This window comes from Lepisosteus platostomus, chromosome 7, assembly GCF_059453375.1.
Source record: "Lepisosteus platostomus isolate fLepPlt1 chromosome 7, fLepPlt1.hap1, whole genome shotgun sequence".
Classification (NCBI taxonomy): Eukaryota; Metazoa; Chordata; class Actinopteri; order Semionotiformes; family Lepisosteidae; genus Lepisosteus; species Lepisosteus platostomus.
Window position 1 is genome coordinate 1,479,246 of NC_142617.1, and position 17,074 is coordinate 1,496,319.

The 17,074-nt window shown below is 45.6% G+C and overlaps 2 protein-coding genes across 6 annotated transcripts in view; both read left to right on the forward strand.

The window, feature by feature from the left end:
* micu2 (mitochondrial calcium uptake 2) overlaps window positions 1–2,805 on the forward strand; it is an 80,543-nt gene extending 77,738 nt beyond the window's left edge. For both annotated transcript variants that reach the window (XM_088638419.1, XM_088638420.1), the window contains 2 exons: window positions 22–179; window positions 854–2,805. In XM_088638419.1, coding sequence (XP_088494545.1) covers window positions 22–179; window positions 854–958 — 263 coding nt within the window. In that variant the 3' untranslated portion in view covers window positions 959–2,805. The remainder of the gene's footprint in view (window positions 1–21; window positions 180–853) is intronic.
* A 1,127-nt stretch (window positions 2,806–3,932) lies between these two features.
* zdhhc20b (zDHHC palmitoyltransferase 20b) lies at window positions 3,933–16,636 on the forward strand. 4 transcript variants are annotated; one of them, XM_088638421.1, is made up of 14 exons: window positions 3,933–4,125; window positions 6,141–6,167; window positions 6,551–6,645; window positions 7,379–7,499; window positions 7,820–7,889; window positions 8,312–8,344; window positions 8,631–8,751; window positions 10,235–10,270; window positions 10,833–10,965; window positions 11,599–11,725; window positions 12,095–12,184; window positions 12,606–12,718; window positions 13,000–13,044; window positions 13,499–16,636. In XM_088638421.1, exons 1-13 carry the CDS (start codon window positions 4,008–4,010, stop codon window positions 13,038–13,040), a joined length of 1,125 nt encoding a protein of 374 aa, XP_088494547.1. In that variant the 5' UTR covers window positions 3,933–4,007; the 3' UTR covers window positions 13,041–13,044; window positions 13,499–16,636. The 4 variants fall into 4 exon arrangements, with proteins under 4 accessions (XP_088494547.1, XP_088494549.1, XP_088494548.1 ...); XM_088638424.1 differs by having other exon boundaries at window positions 3,954–4,125; window positions 12,603–12,718; XM_088638423.1 differs by lacking the exon at window positions 10,235–10,270 and having other exon boundaries at window positions 3,945–4,125.
* The last annotated feature ends 438 nt before the right edge of the window (window positions 16,637–17,074 follow it).

Consider the following 17,074-nt stretch of genomic DNA (forward strand, 5'->3'; position numbering starts at 1 on the left):
ATGTTTGTTTTATTTCTGTAGCGGAATTCGAAAGAGCCGTCAGCATCGCAACAGGACACAAGCTTTCGGAAAATGTTCTGGACACTGTTTTCAAGATATTTGACCTGGACGGTGATAACTGCCTCAGTCATAAGGAATTCCTGGGAGTGATGAAAGACAGGATTCAGCGGGGGTTGAAGGTAAGTTGAGGGGGACAAGAATCCAGAGACTCTCAGAGAGCATCAGAAGGTTTATGGAGGTTATGATAGAGATGTGTTTCTATTCCCACACAGTGACAACTTCCTTTCTGTGGCAGCTACAGAGGAAGTGCATTTACCTATGTCAGAATGTGTGAGGATTGCCGACAAACTCTGTATTGTGGAATGCCTGCAGTTTAGAAGCCATGAGGGTTATTTTGGCCTGTTGGAATTTAAAACCAAACTGTCCAATCACATGGAACTTTGTGCAAGAGAACAGCTTTCCATCATTGTTATTCATTTGTTTAGTAAACAGCCTTATCCAAGGCAACTTAATGCGTGCGTGAAATTTGCATGAGGCAAGCAGAAGGAACAATCATGTACCCTGTGTACAACAGGATATAGGAATCAAACGACAGTAAGGTCAGCACAAGGTAGCGGGGGGGTTAATGCAAATGCCGCACCAGGCAAAATGAAATTACAGCAGAGATGAAAACAGCCTGGTGGTGTGTGTTCCCAGTGTATGAGAGCAGTAAGCAAAAAAAAATCAGATGGGCCGATGTTCTCCTCTGCGCAGGTGCAGCCACAGCAGGCTGTGCAGATGGGCTGATGTTCTCCTCTGCGCAGGTGCAGCCACAGCAGGCTGTGCAGATGGGCTGATGTTCTCCTCTGCGCAGGTGCAGCAGCAGCAGGGTGTGCAGGGCTACTGGAAGTGCGTGAAGAGGGAGACCCTGAAGGCCGCGCAGGAGGCTCTGGGACAGAGCGGCCGGAGCCCCTTCTGACAGCCGCCAGTCACATGGGCTTCTGCACTGCTGCATGCTGGGGATGTGGAATGGGGGGCATGATACGTTTTGCAGCTTTTCCTTTTTCCAGTCCTGTCACTTTGCTTTTGTATGGACACTTTCCTGTCTTATTGGTTTGACACAGCGGCGAGAGCTGACATGGCACGTGTGAGCGAGGCACATCGGTGTGGCGGCCCCCGCAGCTGCCACGCAGCTCTCAGGTTCGGGGTTTGATTCTGGCCTGGGGCTCTTTCTGTGTGGAGCCTGCGTGCTCCCTCTTGTTCTTCAGGTCCTCTGGCTCCTCCCATCTTGTGAAAGCATGTTGGCGGGTTTCATTTTAAACTGTGCCTGTGTAGTGTGGGCCCTGTGCTGAACGGGAGTCCTGTCCTGGGTGCAGTCCCACCTTGTGCCGTCCACTTCCTGGACCAGACCAGACTGCCTCAGCTCTCTCCAGGAGCAAGGGACTCTCTGATAATGAGTGGAGGGCCTTCCCTTTTAACCAGTCAGTTTTTGTGAATAAACCCTTTGTTTTGCTATTGGATAAGGTCCTGTCTAAAAAGACTTGTTTTAAGACTGCAGCATTCCAGTGTACTTGCTGTGGATTCATGGGGGTCTTTTCCTGCTCATCGCTCAGTCCTTTGTGTTGGACACTGGTTGTAAGATGAGAGAGTGTGTAATGCTACAATATGAGCTCTAATGTTAGGGCATGACTGGAGTTACGTATACTGTAATAGAACCTACAAAGCAGTAAATAAGATTGCACAAGAGACCCCGAACCTGAAAATGGAGCCATTTACTAGTATGTTAACACGGAGAAATACTTTTTTCCCCAGACGACAACTCATTCCATCTCTGATCCCATCGCATGCATCAGCTGCACTTCTGATTACTTGTGTTCTCAAAGGGGCATTCAGCGGGAATTGTCATTTAAATTCTAAGTGTGTGGAGATGGTAAATTAAAATATTTGCCTCTTGGTACGTGCAAAATGAAATGAAGTAACTAGATCTCTAATTTGATGTCATATTTGAACCTTTTCATATCTTACATCAATGAACATTTAGGGCACACAGGAGTAGAAGATGAGTGTTAATACAGGGACTCTAAGAGACCAAGAAATGAGACACCCCTTAGTTTTTACCTAGATGGGAGACCTCAGGAATTGCATGGAAAAGAGGTTATTGTGTCTTCATACTTCATTAAGAAACGTCCCTCCACCTGCCTGTATCCTTTCCCATCTCATCATGTCATACAGTAGCTAGAGTTTCAAGCTAAATTGAAAACTTTGCAGTTAAAATGTCACATACTATATGTACAGTAGTGTTTTTCATATACCTAGGAACTATCATGGCATTATTACTGAGATGTGCGCGTAATCATTCAAATTAATTTCCCCTCCCTTCGGAATTCGGAAAGGCCAACTGCAGCACTAAACACAGGCAGCGGGCAATGTGCCAGCCGGCTCCTCTTTCCTGCTCTGAATGCGTGATCCCGCGTGAAGTGACCCAGTGCAGGAGGAACTGCAGGAGGCTGCGCGTGGGAAAACCCCCAGTGTCCACCGGAGAGGAGCCCCGTTCCACACAGCGCAGTTCCCACAGCAAGAGGAAGCTTTTCTGTGTTTACAAACCCTAGAAAGTACCAATGTCTTTCAAAACCAAGACGAAGTCAAAAACTCGGAAACTGTTTACTGCTTTTTTTGTGACAAGTGTTTATTTTGTATTTTTTTATGACAGTGGTCTTGTTTTCCAATCGTATTACGGGGTGCTAGCGTTCTGGTTTTGTTTGTAATAATCAGGGTTTTGGTATTTGAACAGCATTAACGTAATCAATAAAGCACTTTCTTACAGAATAGTGAGTGACGTGCTTTTTGTTGTGGTAACAGTTGTGGAGACGGACGGTTTCACGAAGACAGAGCTTGACAACGCTGTCTCTGTGTGTGTGGGTGAAATGTGCTGATCAACACAGTCCTGTAGAGCAGGAGTTACTCTGATCACACACAAGCCTGGTTTTAATTTGCTAAAACCATGTGAGAGCTGGAAATCCATCCCTGGGTGCTCTGCTGATGAGACCTGCTCTCAGTCTGGTGCAGACAAAGCAGTTGTGCAGTCATATATTATCCTCAGTATGAAAGAGCCCTGTCATTGCTGGTCATTAGTTCTTGTTACCTCCTGCAGGAGTCGGGACAGATGGTAAACAAGAACTTGGTTACTCAAAAATGTATTATTAATTCATTAATACGTTTAATGACGTTTATTGTTTTCCGACAGACTATTTTTATGATCTGTATCTGCAAAAAAAAAACTAAATTCTTTTCAGTTAATGAACGCTTATAATGTACGAAACAAAGGGATTCGTGTTGACGATGTTAAATCTATGAAATACACTATATTCCGCCAAATTTGGCCACAGTCACCGCAATTTCTGATTTAGCTCAGATGAAATACAAAACGGTCGCGGCTCCAACTGAAATTGACTTTCTTATGGAAAGAGCCGGAAGACAGGTTGATGATGAGACTGGAGTGAAGTCGGGTTCTGGAGATGGGCGCGTCCACAGGCCCGGAGCTGCAGGTCAAGTCTGCACTTGGGAGTAATCTCTCATGCCAAGGCGTCAAACACTACAACCGCTGTTCTTTTAAAACACCCCATAATGACACTCTGACGAAGTATATATCACGTAATATATATGCATTTTGCACATGGCATTTTGTGGAAATTAATATACAAATTGAGACAACATTTTATCGACATTTGTTTCTCAGTTCAATTAATGCACAAAAACTGAGAAACATAACCCGGCCCAGACCCGGGGCAGTTTCACGGGGACGCGGCGCTCAAGCGGGACAGTATTACACTCGTTAGCTTGTTGAAATGAGCCATACGCAAAACAGACCGCCAAACGTCTGTGCGAATTGCGAATTCGAGCAATGATCGTGCATCGCCCCTGCAGGTCTCTCAGCTGCCCCGTCTCTTCCGATTAGTGACGACCGGCCGGGCGGGGGGCGGGGCCGTGACGTCACCCCAGCCGCTTCCTCCTGCGGGCTGGGATTAAAGATGGCGCCTTCGCACGTCCTGAGATGCTGTCAGAGGGTGTTAGCCTGGATTCCCGTGGTTTTTATCGCCCTGGTTGTCTGCTGGTCCTACTACGCCTATGTCGTGGAGCTGTGCATCTGTGAGTCAACTCCTCTTTTGCTGGCGGAGCCCCTGGGAGCGACGGTTATTGGGAAAGGCGGGGTGTGAGAGTAGGAAGTGCTTCTAGTGAGACAGACGGCTCCCTGGTTTTAGTGTGTCTCAATAATACTTCAGATATATTTATGTAGGGACGAATCCTTGCTTTTCTGCAGCCTTGTGTTGGGGTTTTCTTCGTTGGTGAAAAGGGTTATATATGTACAGATCGACGTGGTGCGTTTATTCTTGATGGCAGTTTTTCGTGTTGTATTAATCTGTGTCTCTGTATTAATGTAATCTCGGCTATGTGCAGTTTACACACACACACACAGGTGCTGAAACGCCGGTCTAGGTCTTGTGCAGCTTTGGGTTTTAAATGCGGCGCATTCTAATGGTAATGTATGTCTAAATGGAGGCACAGTACTGTAACTGTTTTTATCAGCGGGTTGTACCAGCTACCGATGTTGCAAACGAGCTGCAGTAACCCTGCTAGTCGAGCTCCTCTGTTGCTTTCGGCTTCAGGGCGCCGCGCATTGCCCTGGGTTGCCCTCTCGGTACCCCCCTCCGGTGTGCAGCAGCGGGGGTCCCCTGCGGCTGGTCCGCTGCGCCCCCCCTGACCGCGGGTGTGAGGCGTTTACTGTCCCAGGCTCCCGCCGGGTTGATCACGATGATGATCGGCACCTCCTCTACCGGCTCGCACTGTTAGACGTTTTACACGACAGTCGCACGTCAGTTAAAAGGGTGCGAGGTTGTTGATGAGGGTGTATGGCAGCGCACATGGGTGAGGGGTGTTCCTGGAAAGCCCCTCCGCTGGGGAGACACTTTTTTTTGGGGGGGGGGGGCACGGGTGACGGCGACTGTGGAAATTCACAGTCTGCAGGAGCTCTTCCCGGAGACTCGGGCGTCAGCTCGTTAGCTCCATCCCTTCGCTTGACAACAGGGAGGGCTGCTCGCTTGCACTGCAGAGCAGAGCCACTTCAGCCGCATGTGTGGAAATGCGAGTCCTAAAATTCGCTGAAGGTCCTGTCGCGTATTGTACAGTACAGTAAAGTTGATGCATTAACACAACCACTAATTAGGCCTCCTTGCAACCCCACAGGGCGATCTGCCAATTATACGTCTATGAAATGAATCTATAATAGTATCTCAGCTTGGCAGCAAAGTTTTTCCTGATTGATTTTAATAGTATTGATCCCCTCTCGTTCGGCTTTGGTCTAGTAATTCAGCGGCCTGTCATGAGGGATTATGGCTTTATAAAAGCCGGTGCATGACCAGTAAGAATGATCTCTCCACGGGGTGATGCGGCGCGTCTGCCGTCACAGGATCTGCAGGTGAAGTTGATTAAAGTTCCGCGTTCCTCCGTGTGATGTCTGGCGATATTATTAGCGTGAGCCAGTTTCTGTCAGAGGGGCAGCGCAGTGGGTCCTGTTGACAAGAGGCTTGTGGAAGTACAGCCTGAGCGGGAATAAGGGACTAGAGCTCCAAGCCACAAGTGCTCTGTCTCCTGAAGGGCAGGAAGTCTACCAGTCCATTGAGAGCTGTGATGAGGGGACTGGCGGGAGTGAGACTGCATGAAAGAACAGCTCGATCCCCAGAGGGGGGAGGCTCACTGGAAGAGTAGGCTATAGGAGGTGTTTGATCTGTGTGTGTGTGTGTTATTGTAGCCATTCTAAGTGTGGCTCTGTGTTTAAAGATTTTTTTTGTCGTTGAGGGAAAAAAAACAATTAATGCTCAGAGATTATTCAGCTAATGGCATTGGAGAAAAAATGTCATTACATTAAAATAGTCAATTTTATTTGATCATGTCTTCTCTTTGTTTGGGGGGAAAAATATATAATGGACTGGAGCAACATCTTTAAGAGTCCATCCCCATCATTGCGAAGAGTGTTGATCAGGCGTTGTCACAAGTAGTGAGGATCTTCTGTGCGATCCATGAACTGGGCTGTCCGCTTTGTGGCGACTCCTGAAACACCTGGAAATGCTGACGTGCTTTTTCTTTTCTTTTCTTTTCTTTTCCAGTTACAATCAAGAATCCTGGTGAAAAGAGTAAGTGCAGATCTCAAGCTCTTTCCTCGTCAGCTGAGGTGCAGCAGGTGATGACAGACCAGTCTAGCCCGATCGCTGGCCTCAAGGCTGGAAGAACGCTGCCACTGGTTTAGCTGGTGTTTTTTAATGCGTTACTGGTTTTTTTTTTTTCCGCTGTTGGGATAGTTGTTTTTATTCCTGTTCAATATCGATGAGGAATATATCGGTAGTTTTTCCCTTAAGTTTCATTTTTTTGAAACAGTGCATTCCTTTGCATTTCCCCAGCATGTATGATCCTTAAACGGATGTTCTCAAACCCAATTTCAACACTTACCCATTTGATTGGAGTTTATTTTGCCTTCGACTGCCTAGATTGAGCGGGTCTGCCTGTGTTTTTTCTGCAGTTGTCTACATGGTGATATTTCACCTGTCGTTCGTCATGTTCGTGTGGTCCTACTGGAAGACCATTTTCACGACGCCAGCAAACCCATCCAAAGAGGTAACCCGTCTTCTTTTACTGTATATTTACTGAGCAACAAGGGAAACCTTTTGCTTATAATCAGACCATTAATCAGTTGCTATCATCAGGAAAATTACCTTTTTTGTAGAAGGTTTGCTGATATTTTATTGAACAGACGTGGCCGATGTTAAACAGAGTAATGCCTGTTGTCAGCAAGGCTTTTCCTGTGACGCTACAGGCCAGCAGTGAGGAGCCGCTGTTGGAAGCTGTACATCTGTGCTCTGCCCCAGGCTGCAGGTGTAGTCTGATGGGATTCTGCCTCAGTCCTCTCGTAGAACCAGGATAACCAGGCTTGTCGCTGAGTGCTTTATTTTATTAATGCCCAAAATATTGCTATGGTCCTTCCAGCTTTTCATCTATGGCATTCTCCAGATTGTGCATGAAAATCCCAGAGATGTCATGGTTATTGACATACTGGAGGGTATAGATTCCCTTGAACCAGTATATATAAAGGGTGTTGGTGTGAGCATGCTTCATATGCTGTAAAGAATTTCAGAATTCTCAGTGGTACTATATAATATACAGTAGATAATAAGCAATGGTAAAAACCCTGTCAGCTGTTTCAGATGGCCAAATATTAACACACACAAACACTCGGGAAGCTCAGAGAACCGTTCTCTTGATGCACAAATGTCTTGGCCCAGCAGGTTTTCTTGCAGACTGTGCACTGGGTGCTGGGTTTGACAGTGAAACACTGTTTTCGCCTTCGCAGTTCTCCTTGTCCAAATCCGATAAGGAGCAGTACGAGCGAGAAGAGAGGCCCGAGTCGCAGCAGGAGATTCTCAGAAGAGCAGCCAAGGACCTGCCTCTCTACACCAGGACTGGCACCGGTGGTGAGCCTCCTCTCCGCAGCGCTCGTGCTTGCTGCTCGTCTCTGGGGCTCTTTCGTGACCAGGGGCTGTGTTTCTGGTGTGTCCTCTGAAGCAGGCAGGGTCTCGTGATCGCCCGTTACAGCTCCGTCACTTCCACTCGGCCCCGAGCTGCACCGAGCGGGACGAGGGCTCCTCCTCTGGCGCTGTGCGGTTGACTTTGGCCAGACTGGCAGAAATGTTTAGCAGGCTCAGCGTAGTAAAGGCCTTCCTTACATGTGAGCGCTTGGGTGTATACTGTAATGTTTCATGTCAGCTTGACTGATTCACCCATTCTCATCCAGCCATTAGGTACTGCGACCGGTGCCAGGTGATTAAACCTGACAGATGCCATCACTGCTCGGCCTGTGACATGTAAGTTGTTTTGCTATCTTTCAGCAGGACGTTTCGCTCTTAGTGATCGTGTCTGATAAAACGGGATCGAGGTTCCTGGGACCTCGCTCTTGAAAGGCATCAGTGTCCCCAATCTTGGTAGTTCCAGGGATCCATGAGCTTGAGGAACATGGCTAGAATTTTTATTTAAAATGGTGAAAGTTGGTTTCAGGCCTGAAAGAGTTTTAAAATGAGGAGGGCAAAGTCTGGGGGATCTTGGTCTATATGCAAGTTGAATAAAGTCTGCCTGGTTTCTGTAGCGTATGCGTAGTAGCATGACATGCAGTGCCTAATGTATTTGCAGTATATTGCATCTGGCCCTACAGTGTTGTCTTTGTTCCCCCCCAGAATCAAAGCCACTGTGTAATTTTTGTATTAACTTCGACCCCTTCTTTTTGCAATAGGTGTGTTCTGAAAATGGACCATCATTGTCCTTGGTGAGTTGTTTTGTGTCAGATTCCCTCTTCTTTGAAGATTTCTACCAGAGCCACTTTGTACTGTGTTTCCTCATGCTGTTAATGCTGGTGTATTTTCCCGGTCTGTCAATTGCAGGACTTTGCACCGTTGGCTTGACTAAGGACATATTTATGGAATACTTCAGGATTTCCACATTACACTCAGTCCCAGCTGGAAATTGAACAGACACATTATTCATCGTATGTTTCTTCTATGCCTAAACACACAAATTTAATATTTTTTTAATACTATGTATCGTTGTTTCAGGGTGAACAACTGCGTGGGATTTTCAAACTATAAATACTTCATCCTGTTTCTGGGCTATTCGCTGGTGTACTGTCTGTTCATTGCTGCCACCGTTCTGCAGTATTTCATTAAATTCTGGACCGTAAGTTCATGTATATATTTCTTTTTTTAATTGAAAAAATGTTTTATCCAAAAAGCAACTTCCATTTCTTGATGTTGGAGTGGGACACTGTGTCAGCATGCAAAGGTTAACTCTACACTGACAATCGCTTGTCTGTACCCATCCATACAGCCACGCATCTTACTGGAGAAGCCTCACCTTGTTCAAGGGTAGAGTAGCCGTGCTCCACCCGGGATTTGATCGCCCTCCCCGTTTCAGATCCAGAACTCTGGCTGCTTCTCCACACTACTGTGACCATTCACTTCCAGTCTGTTAAAATCACTTCCACTGTCCAGATTTCAATCTGAGTCCTGATACAGTAGTAACAGGCCATCGGGCTGAAAGATAACATCGCCAGATATCTCCCTCCACCTGTCCGTCAGCTCCTTTATCCCTTGCTGCTCCAGTGCTGTAGCCATTGGGACCCGAGTATGCAGTGCACCTGAATCACTGCGCATTGTACACGCTGACGTTCTCTAATTCAGTTAGCTGTGCTTCAACAGGAGTGATTCGCAGGGTTAGACGCAGACCTTACCTTGGCTGGTGTATAGTACTCTACACTCCCATTTAAAATGATGATGTGAAAGAAGCCTGAGGTTGCAGGTAACTTTCTAATGAGTTAAACCTGCTCTCTGAGACATGCAGTACAGGGCAGTGAATCTAGCGGCACCACATGAAGCATACTCAGATTTGCATTTTTAATGCCTCCTCCTTGTTATAGATTTAAGAGCGTGCTTTTTCTGTGGAATTAATACCATTGAAATTGTTTGCTTTAGCAGTACCATAAATCCCAGGACTGCTGTGCTTTTTCTTATCCTGTTTTATTTGTTTTTGAGACGCATGTTAAAGAACGTTCTTAGAAACACCTTTTCAAGTTCATACTGTTTTTTTTTTTTACTTGAGCAGATGTATTTAGCTGTTGATTAGGCTATAGGATTTTACCCATCAGTGAGTAGCCAGACTCCATTAATAAGTAATTAATAAGTGAATACAAAGACACACCACAGCCAGAACTGCACTTAATACAGTTCAGGATTAGGGTGGCACCTTGAACCTGAAGAGGCTGGCACAGTGAATGAATGATGAAACAGACCCCAGCACCTAACACTGTCTGTGTCCCTACCAGCACTGTGATTTATACTTGCCATTCCTTTTGGTCTCGGTGTCCTTGGGTACTTCATGAAATCTGAGAGAGAGAAACAGTTGCTCATGCCTGCTGCTCTCTTACCTGGTACCAGAGAGCCTTTAATTGGACGCCGTGTGACTTTGCTTCTCGTTGTGACATGTCCGCAGTAGCTCCCGGCACATGAATGCCTGCTGTGCTTGGTTGTGACTGCCCTTCTTTCCACTAGCAGTGCCACTGTCCATCTCCAAATGTCTCATTTCTTCTCCACTCCTCCACCCCATTCAGTGCCTCTGAGCTGCTTTGCTTTATCTAACACAGTCTGTCTCTGTTTGCACAAAGCTTTGCCGGAGGAAATCCGCAGAGAATTGTCCAAAGGTAAACTTGGCGATGCCAGTCATCTTGCAGTGTTTGTGATTTCGCAATGTGTGCCTCTGGGCTCAGGCTGTGGCGTTGTAGTTGGGACTGCGGGGTGTTTGCAGTCCACGGTCAAGGGTGTGAATGAGCAGGCTACGCTATTGGGCTTTAAAACGGATTGAGAAATTAAACAATATGAAATGTTTAAAACAAGAAAATGACTAGCCATCCTTCGGTTCCAAAATTAAGTGTCAGGGAAGCATTTCTTGTCGATGTATAACTCATTAGGCGCTGGAGGAGAAGCATCCTCTGAAAAGGTTTATTCCAGCTGTACCTGGAACATTACAAATATTACTGGGGGCTAGAGGTTCTTTTCTCCTGCGTAGAATGCCTGACCATTATTGTCTACCTTAGAAATTGTGTAAACTGTACAAATATCCCCTTTCTGTTAGAAGGGCAATACTGCCAACATTTTACGGGTCTTTGAAATCTCTACACTTATTGGAGTTGGTAGACTCTTTGTATGGTCTTGTTAAAAACTGCACACTAATAAGTCTTTTTTTAAATCTTTTTTCCTTCTTAGAATGATCTTCCAGACACTCACGCCAAATTCCATGTCTTGTTTCTCTTTTTTGTGGCCGCCATGTTCTTCATCAGTATTCTGTCGCTCTTCAGCTACCATGTTTGGCTTGTTGGAAAAAACAGATCCACAATAGGTAAGGGAGCTCCTTTATGGATGCTGTCGAAACAGGTGGGGAAAAACTCCCCCAGAAAGATGGGAGAATGACGGCACTCGCAACAAAGCTGGAGGTTTGGGTTACATTTTCTATAACGTATCCAAAGAACTTTCTCTGCTGAATAGTAATTCCTGCTATTTGTACAGAGCTGTTCATCCCAAGTCATCCCACAGTGTTTCTGGTGTAGGTGGGGGCCCAGTGGGGGCCCAGTGCAGCCCCACCTGGGTGGCTGCTCTGCTTCAGCCACAAGACGCAGGCCCCAGCGTACAGAGGACACCAGTCAGAATTTCCTGAAGTAACTTGGTTATTTCCAGCTGGGGGATGTCTGCAAGAGCACGGCCTCCTGAGAGCCCGAAATCTCCCATCTGCAGTTATTCCACTGAAACCTCAGGCTTTCAGTCACGCCTGCACTGCTTGGGGGTGTGCTTCTCCAGTAAGGAGTCTGAGCCCAGGCTGGCCTGCCCAGTCTCCACACACACACGCACGCACATGCGCGCACACACACACTGCCAGGGTGATTCGAGCCACAGTGGTAGTTTCCGTAGCACAGGAATGAACAGGCTATTGTGCTCTGGAAAGGAGTGGTCCTGTGATTGTTTCTTTGTTTGACAGAGGCATTCCGAGCTCCTGTCTTCAGGAATGGCCCGGATAAAAATGGCTTTTCCCTGGGATTCGTCAAGAACGTAAAGGAGGTGTTTGGAGATGAAAAGAAATACTGGTTGCTGCCTGTTTTTACAAGGTTAGTGGCTGAGAAGGGCCTGGTGTGCCCTTCACTGTTGATTTGGACTCTGTTTTTCCCCCTGGGTGTTGGGGTTAGAAGCACATGCACAGCTTTGAAGCCAGATGGTTGGGTGTGGTGTTTTTGTTTTAGGGTTGTCATAGCACTCTGCTGAGTGCAGGTTATTCATTTACAAGCAAATGTTTGGAAGGAAGGTTTTGGGGAATTAAAAACTGTGAAGTACCACCAAAGCACATTTTACAGGAAGAACCCCCCCCCCCAAAAAAAATTGCAGGACTGAATTTATGCTGCAGAAAGAGCACTTGTCAGGTTCTTCTGTTCAGACCACGGTCCCTGAACTGATCCCAGTTTTTCTTCCGTCTCCCGCAGCTTGGGGGACGGAGTGACGTACCCCACCCGCCTGGTGAATCTTGACCCGGAGCAGCCAGCCCTCGACATCCAGCCCGAGTCGGCTAAAAGGTACAGTCGCAGTCAGTCATCTGGTGAAATACCAGGAGGGCAAAGGTCGAATACCCTGTAAAGAAAACCGAAAAACTAGACTAATTTTAACTCGACATTTGTCTTTGGGTGGCGGTGAGAAGTGTTTTAACAAGCACTTGTTTGAATTTGAGCCTGCAGTGTACTGTAGGTATCGTATTTTTGGAGAGAGAGACACTTTGATATTCATGCCATGTTGCACCGATTAATATACTAGACAAAAGTATTCACAGCACAGTTTCATTTCTTTACATAAATCAGTGCTGCAGTAGGTTCAGCAAGAAAATGTGACTGGGTGTTGGAGGCTTGAAAATATTTCAAAATGATGTTGGTCTCTCGCTTCCATTTAACCTCATTGTAAATCTTTAAAGCAAGCGTGACCCATTCTTCTCCCCTGAAGCAGTGTGGATGGCCAGTGTCACCCCACAAGGCCCTTGAGTGAATCCCAAAATCGACTTCTGGGGAATGATCCCCATTTGACAGACGACAGCCTGGACGCGGACAGCCACAAAACAGGTACGGGCTCTGGCCCTGTCTGCATGAGGGAGGGATCGGGCGTCTGTCTTCCTCCGGCGACTGTGCGGGAAAGGTCGGCTCAGGCTGGACAGGCTTCCTGGGAACAGGATTTCCTCCTGTGCGTCCGCAGTCTGTCGGGAAGACGCTGGGGGAGGAGAGGGGTCGGGGCACAGGATGTTTTGTAAAAGTGCTTTCCGAAAGAATTTCCAGAGTGCATGTAGCTGAAGGGCAACAGTTAAACTCACCGTTCTGAACTTTCTCAATGCTTTTGTGCTTTTCAGCTGGAGGACAGGGCGCCTCGGTGATGGAGAGCGAGTCCTAACGGGGTAAGATGAGCTGGGGGCGCTGTGGGGAAGCAGGGCTCTCCAGTGGCTGTCTTGATGGGCATGACAGAGGCCAGACCGGCTGACCGGCTTCCTTAACCGGTGTCATTAAGTCCACCGGTCTGTTTTCTGCTCCAAAAATCCTTAAATGTTGCCGTCTTCAAGTCCGGGAAACTTAAAGTCTTTTCCGGTTGCGGATCTCATATCCAGAAGTTCTAATTAGTGAATGATTTGTTAAAATGGGTTAAATTGTGAGGAGCTCTGCTGGTCTCCAGGCTCTACAGCAGATGTCACACTACCCACCAGGCCAGAACTGACCTCCCTGTGAGTGAGCTCGGGGACGAGGGCCTGGGGAGCTCTGCTGCTTGAAAGTGATTGTCAGGAGTGAGGTCTATTATTTTTACGATGTTTATACTCCATGCACCCAAAAATAGCTAATGTTCCCTTCTCTGGGCAGAAGAGAGAAGCTGCAGTCTGAAGAGTGAGTTCCAGGATGACAAGAGACGCCGGGAGAGAAACGAGACTTGAACGAGAGCCGAGCCATCAGGCCAGATGCCTTAAGCTCCACGCTGACACCCTTATCACGGACAGGAACGCAGACCTCAGTGCGCATCGCAGTTGTGTTTTTGGAAAATAATGTCCTCTTCGGTAAGCGTGTTGCTGACGTCCACCTGGTTTGTCATCTTTGTCGCTTGCTGGAGAGGGCAGGAGAAGGATCAATGGTTTTTAAGTGTCTGTTGCACATTTTCTCTGGGAGTATTGGAAGAATCCTGTTTTAACGCCAAAAATAATGGGAAAATGTATTGCGCTAGGCCAAATGTTTTGTTTTTTAACCCTGTTTTTTATTTTTATTACAGTGTTTCTGTAAGAGTCATCGGTGCTCAGTATATACTAAAAACAACTATGTGCCAGAGCTCAGGATGTTAAATTAGGTTAATTGCTAATTGGAAGATGTCCACGTGCTAAACTAGGAGTCTCAAGTCTTGACGGAGTCTGGTGCTACATCTCAATCTAAAATATCTGGAGGCTTTTATATCAGTTTTATACCACTGTTGTTTTTACAGGCAGTCATTAGGTTCTTTAAGGAATTACATTTAAGGATGCAAGCACAGGCACTGTGTACTGTCAGTGTTTGGACTGTTAATACATTTTTAAGGTGCAGCTAATTAGATTGCAGACAAAAAAAGTGGATCGTCTTGCATTATCGATTTTGTCCTTTAAGTACTGTAACAGAAGAGGACGTTCCAAATCTTGGATCCCAACTATCTTTGGATATTTGAAGTTGCCAGTCCATTTCAAAACACTCCTAAACTACATTCAAAAGATCATATTTTGCAATTTTATTTATTTGCGATAAACCCAATTATTAAGAATATCGTCTCTTTTTTTTTTCTCTATTGCCTTATAGATCTTGTATTTAGAAGATGCATTTAGACGTAACAAACTGTTCACAGATAACAAACATCATTATTTAAAGCTGGAACGTGCCTTCGGTTGGACACCGGTAGTTGGTTTTAGAGCACTAAGCGAGAAGTATTGGCTCTTACGGTTTACAGGAGTGCAGGTTACAGCCAGGTGCAGTAACCGTCCTGTCCACACGGTGTCCTCGTAGCGTGTGCAGTGTGTGTCGGCGGCGGCCTAGAGGCTGTTGGAAAGGGCTCGGATAACACTAAATGTCCTTAAACACCACAGTGAATGTAATTTTTTTCGATATTGGGGAAACCTCGCTGGCCTCTTGAGCTGCACATCAAGTCCAGTAACATGGAGTAAATGAGTAACGTTTATAAGGAAATGATGAAGCTACCGGGGGGGGATTGTGCTTCACACGGTTTTTTTATTTCGCATCGGAAATAACTGTTTTAACATCAATGGCATATTTGTTTTTACAGTCTGCTTATTGTAAAAAGCCATACCCGACTGGCTTGCAAACCCCAGCGCTTTTAAAGGCTGCTTTTTTGGGTATCTTTAAAGTCGTGCCATAATATGTTCACGTCTGTTTCAAAACCAAATGGACAAGTGGAGTCGGTGAAGTGCCGGGAGGCCTTGGGGAAATGATCTTGTGCTGTCATGTACTTTCTCTTAGTCCCCCTTCCCCTTAAATGAAACGGTTTTTTGGATAGACTAAAACGCACTCTTAACTGGTGTATTGTAAGGGTTTGTTAGTGTCTGTTTCTGTAAAAAAAAAAGGGCTGAACTTAAAACATCTCAGTATTCTGTTTACATGTGTTCTCCTACAGTTTGCACACTCCTTTTGCACTACGATTTCAACACTTCATGGCACCTGGCTTTGGGCTCAGTGTTGCTGGCTGGCTGTCAGGCTGGGAGCAAACTGGTGACGCACAAAGTTACAAACACTACTGGGTACTTCTAGTCACTCGCCTGTGGTCGCCTGTTCTCTTGCCATTCTTACTGAAGCTGGGGGAGCTTGTTGAGCTACAGCTGCTCCCAGTCTCTCGCTGACTTGGCCAGTCCTCTGGCCAGTGTGAGACAAGAAGTAAAACCACAGGCGTTTTCTCATATCTTGTCCTGGAGAGGTGTTGGAGGGAAAAACCTTAATGGGAATGACGGTTGAATTACATTTAAATGTCTTTTTTTTTTTTCTTCTTTAAGTTGTTTTAAGAGGGACTTACAAAAGGGAATGGTTCATTAAAGGGACCCCAGCTTTGTTTTCCTGGTGCAGGTGGAAACACTTCAGTCACTTGTCCTGTCTCGTGATCATGCGCTACATGAATGTCACCCTTCAGTCACAGATCCAGGTACAGCACAGTTCAGTATCTCGGAATAAGTGTCGTTTTTATTTTTAACATGAGAGCTGTGAAAGTCTTGCCTTTTTGTACTTTTAAGTAAAGAAAAACCCCATCGCAGAGAAAAAAAAGGCAAGCAAATGTTTTTAGCATAACTTCCTGGGTAAGGCTTGACTTTGGTATTAAATCATTATGCGGTTCTCTTTGAACAGTGGAGTTTCAAACTCTCACTCCATTTCTTCTCTATTTTTATTAAACGTATATAGTGGGCTGTTATGACTTTTTTTTTATTCTGGAAGACTGGGCTGTCTTTTTTAAAAAAGTACATCATTTGGGAGAGAAATTGTACATAATGTATATGTTCTCTATTGTACAGTTTATACAGTCAGTATAAGTCAATATTGCTTATGCTTCAGAGCAAATTAAATGTAAATTGGAATTTGTACGTGTATTCCAAGATAGCCATATTTGTTTTACAAATTTCTGCACTCCTTTTTTGATATAAATTATCACCTGATTTAAAGGTGATTTTGTATTTGATTTAGTTATTCATATGCTGTTGAAATGTAACTTAAAGCCATATGGATGTTTGTCTAGCAAGATACTCTTGGACCATTATACAAGTGTTATGGGAAATGTTACTTTTTTTGTAGGCTTTTAAAATAAAACATTTGTTTTGCATGTATACGCATGTGTGTAGTCTGCTTTCCCCCCAGGACAGATCGTTTTTCATGTTGTTCACAAGTAAAAGGTCACTTTGCACATTTTCTGTAATTCACCTTCCTGTTCAAGTTTTGTGACTGGGCTACACATTGGATGTGAAGAGGTGACAATAAACATTTGTGATCTCCTCCTTGACTTTTTTTTTAATAGATTTCTGAATGGTACTCTGCACGACTGGAATACTCCTTGCTTGTGTTTTCATAGGGAGGGACGTTTGCCACTTCAGTCTTGACTTCCTCACGGCTTTAATTCGCTGTGTGCGCTTCTTCCTCGTCGCTCTGCTCTGCGCTCGGAGGTGCAGCCAGGGTCTTGCCAGCAGGTGGCGCTGTGAAAGTCTGTGCTCTACGTGACCTCTGCACTTTTTGCAGAACAAAAGTTACCTACCCAACGGGCTTCATTACGCCTAGTGGTTTGTAGACCTCCAAACCTATGATTCAAATGTATCCCTGGAAATATTTACTATGCCGGCTCTATGACTGGTAATTTTTCTTTTCAGATATAAAATGTTTCCACTTTTCCTTAGAATTGTGGTTGCTTTGCAGAGGTTTGCAAAACCTTTACAGAAT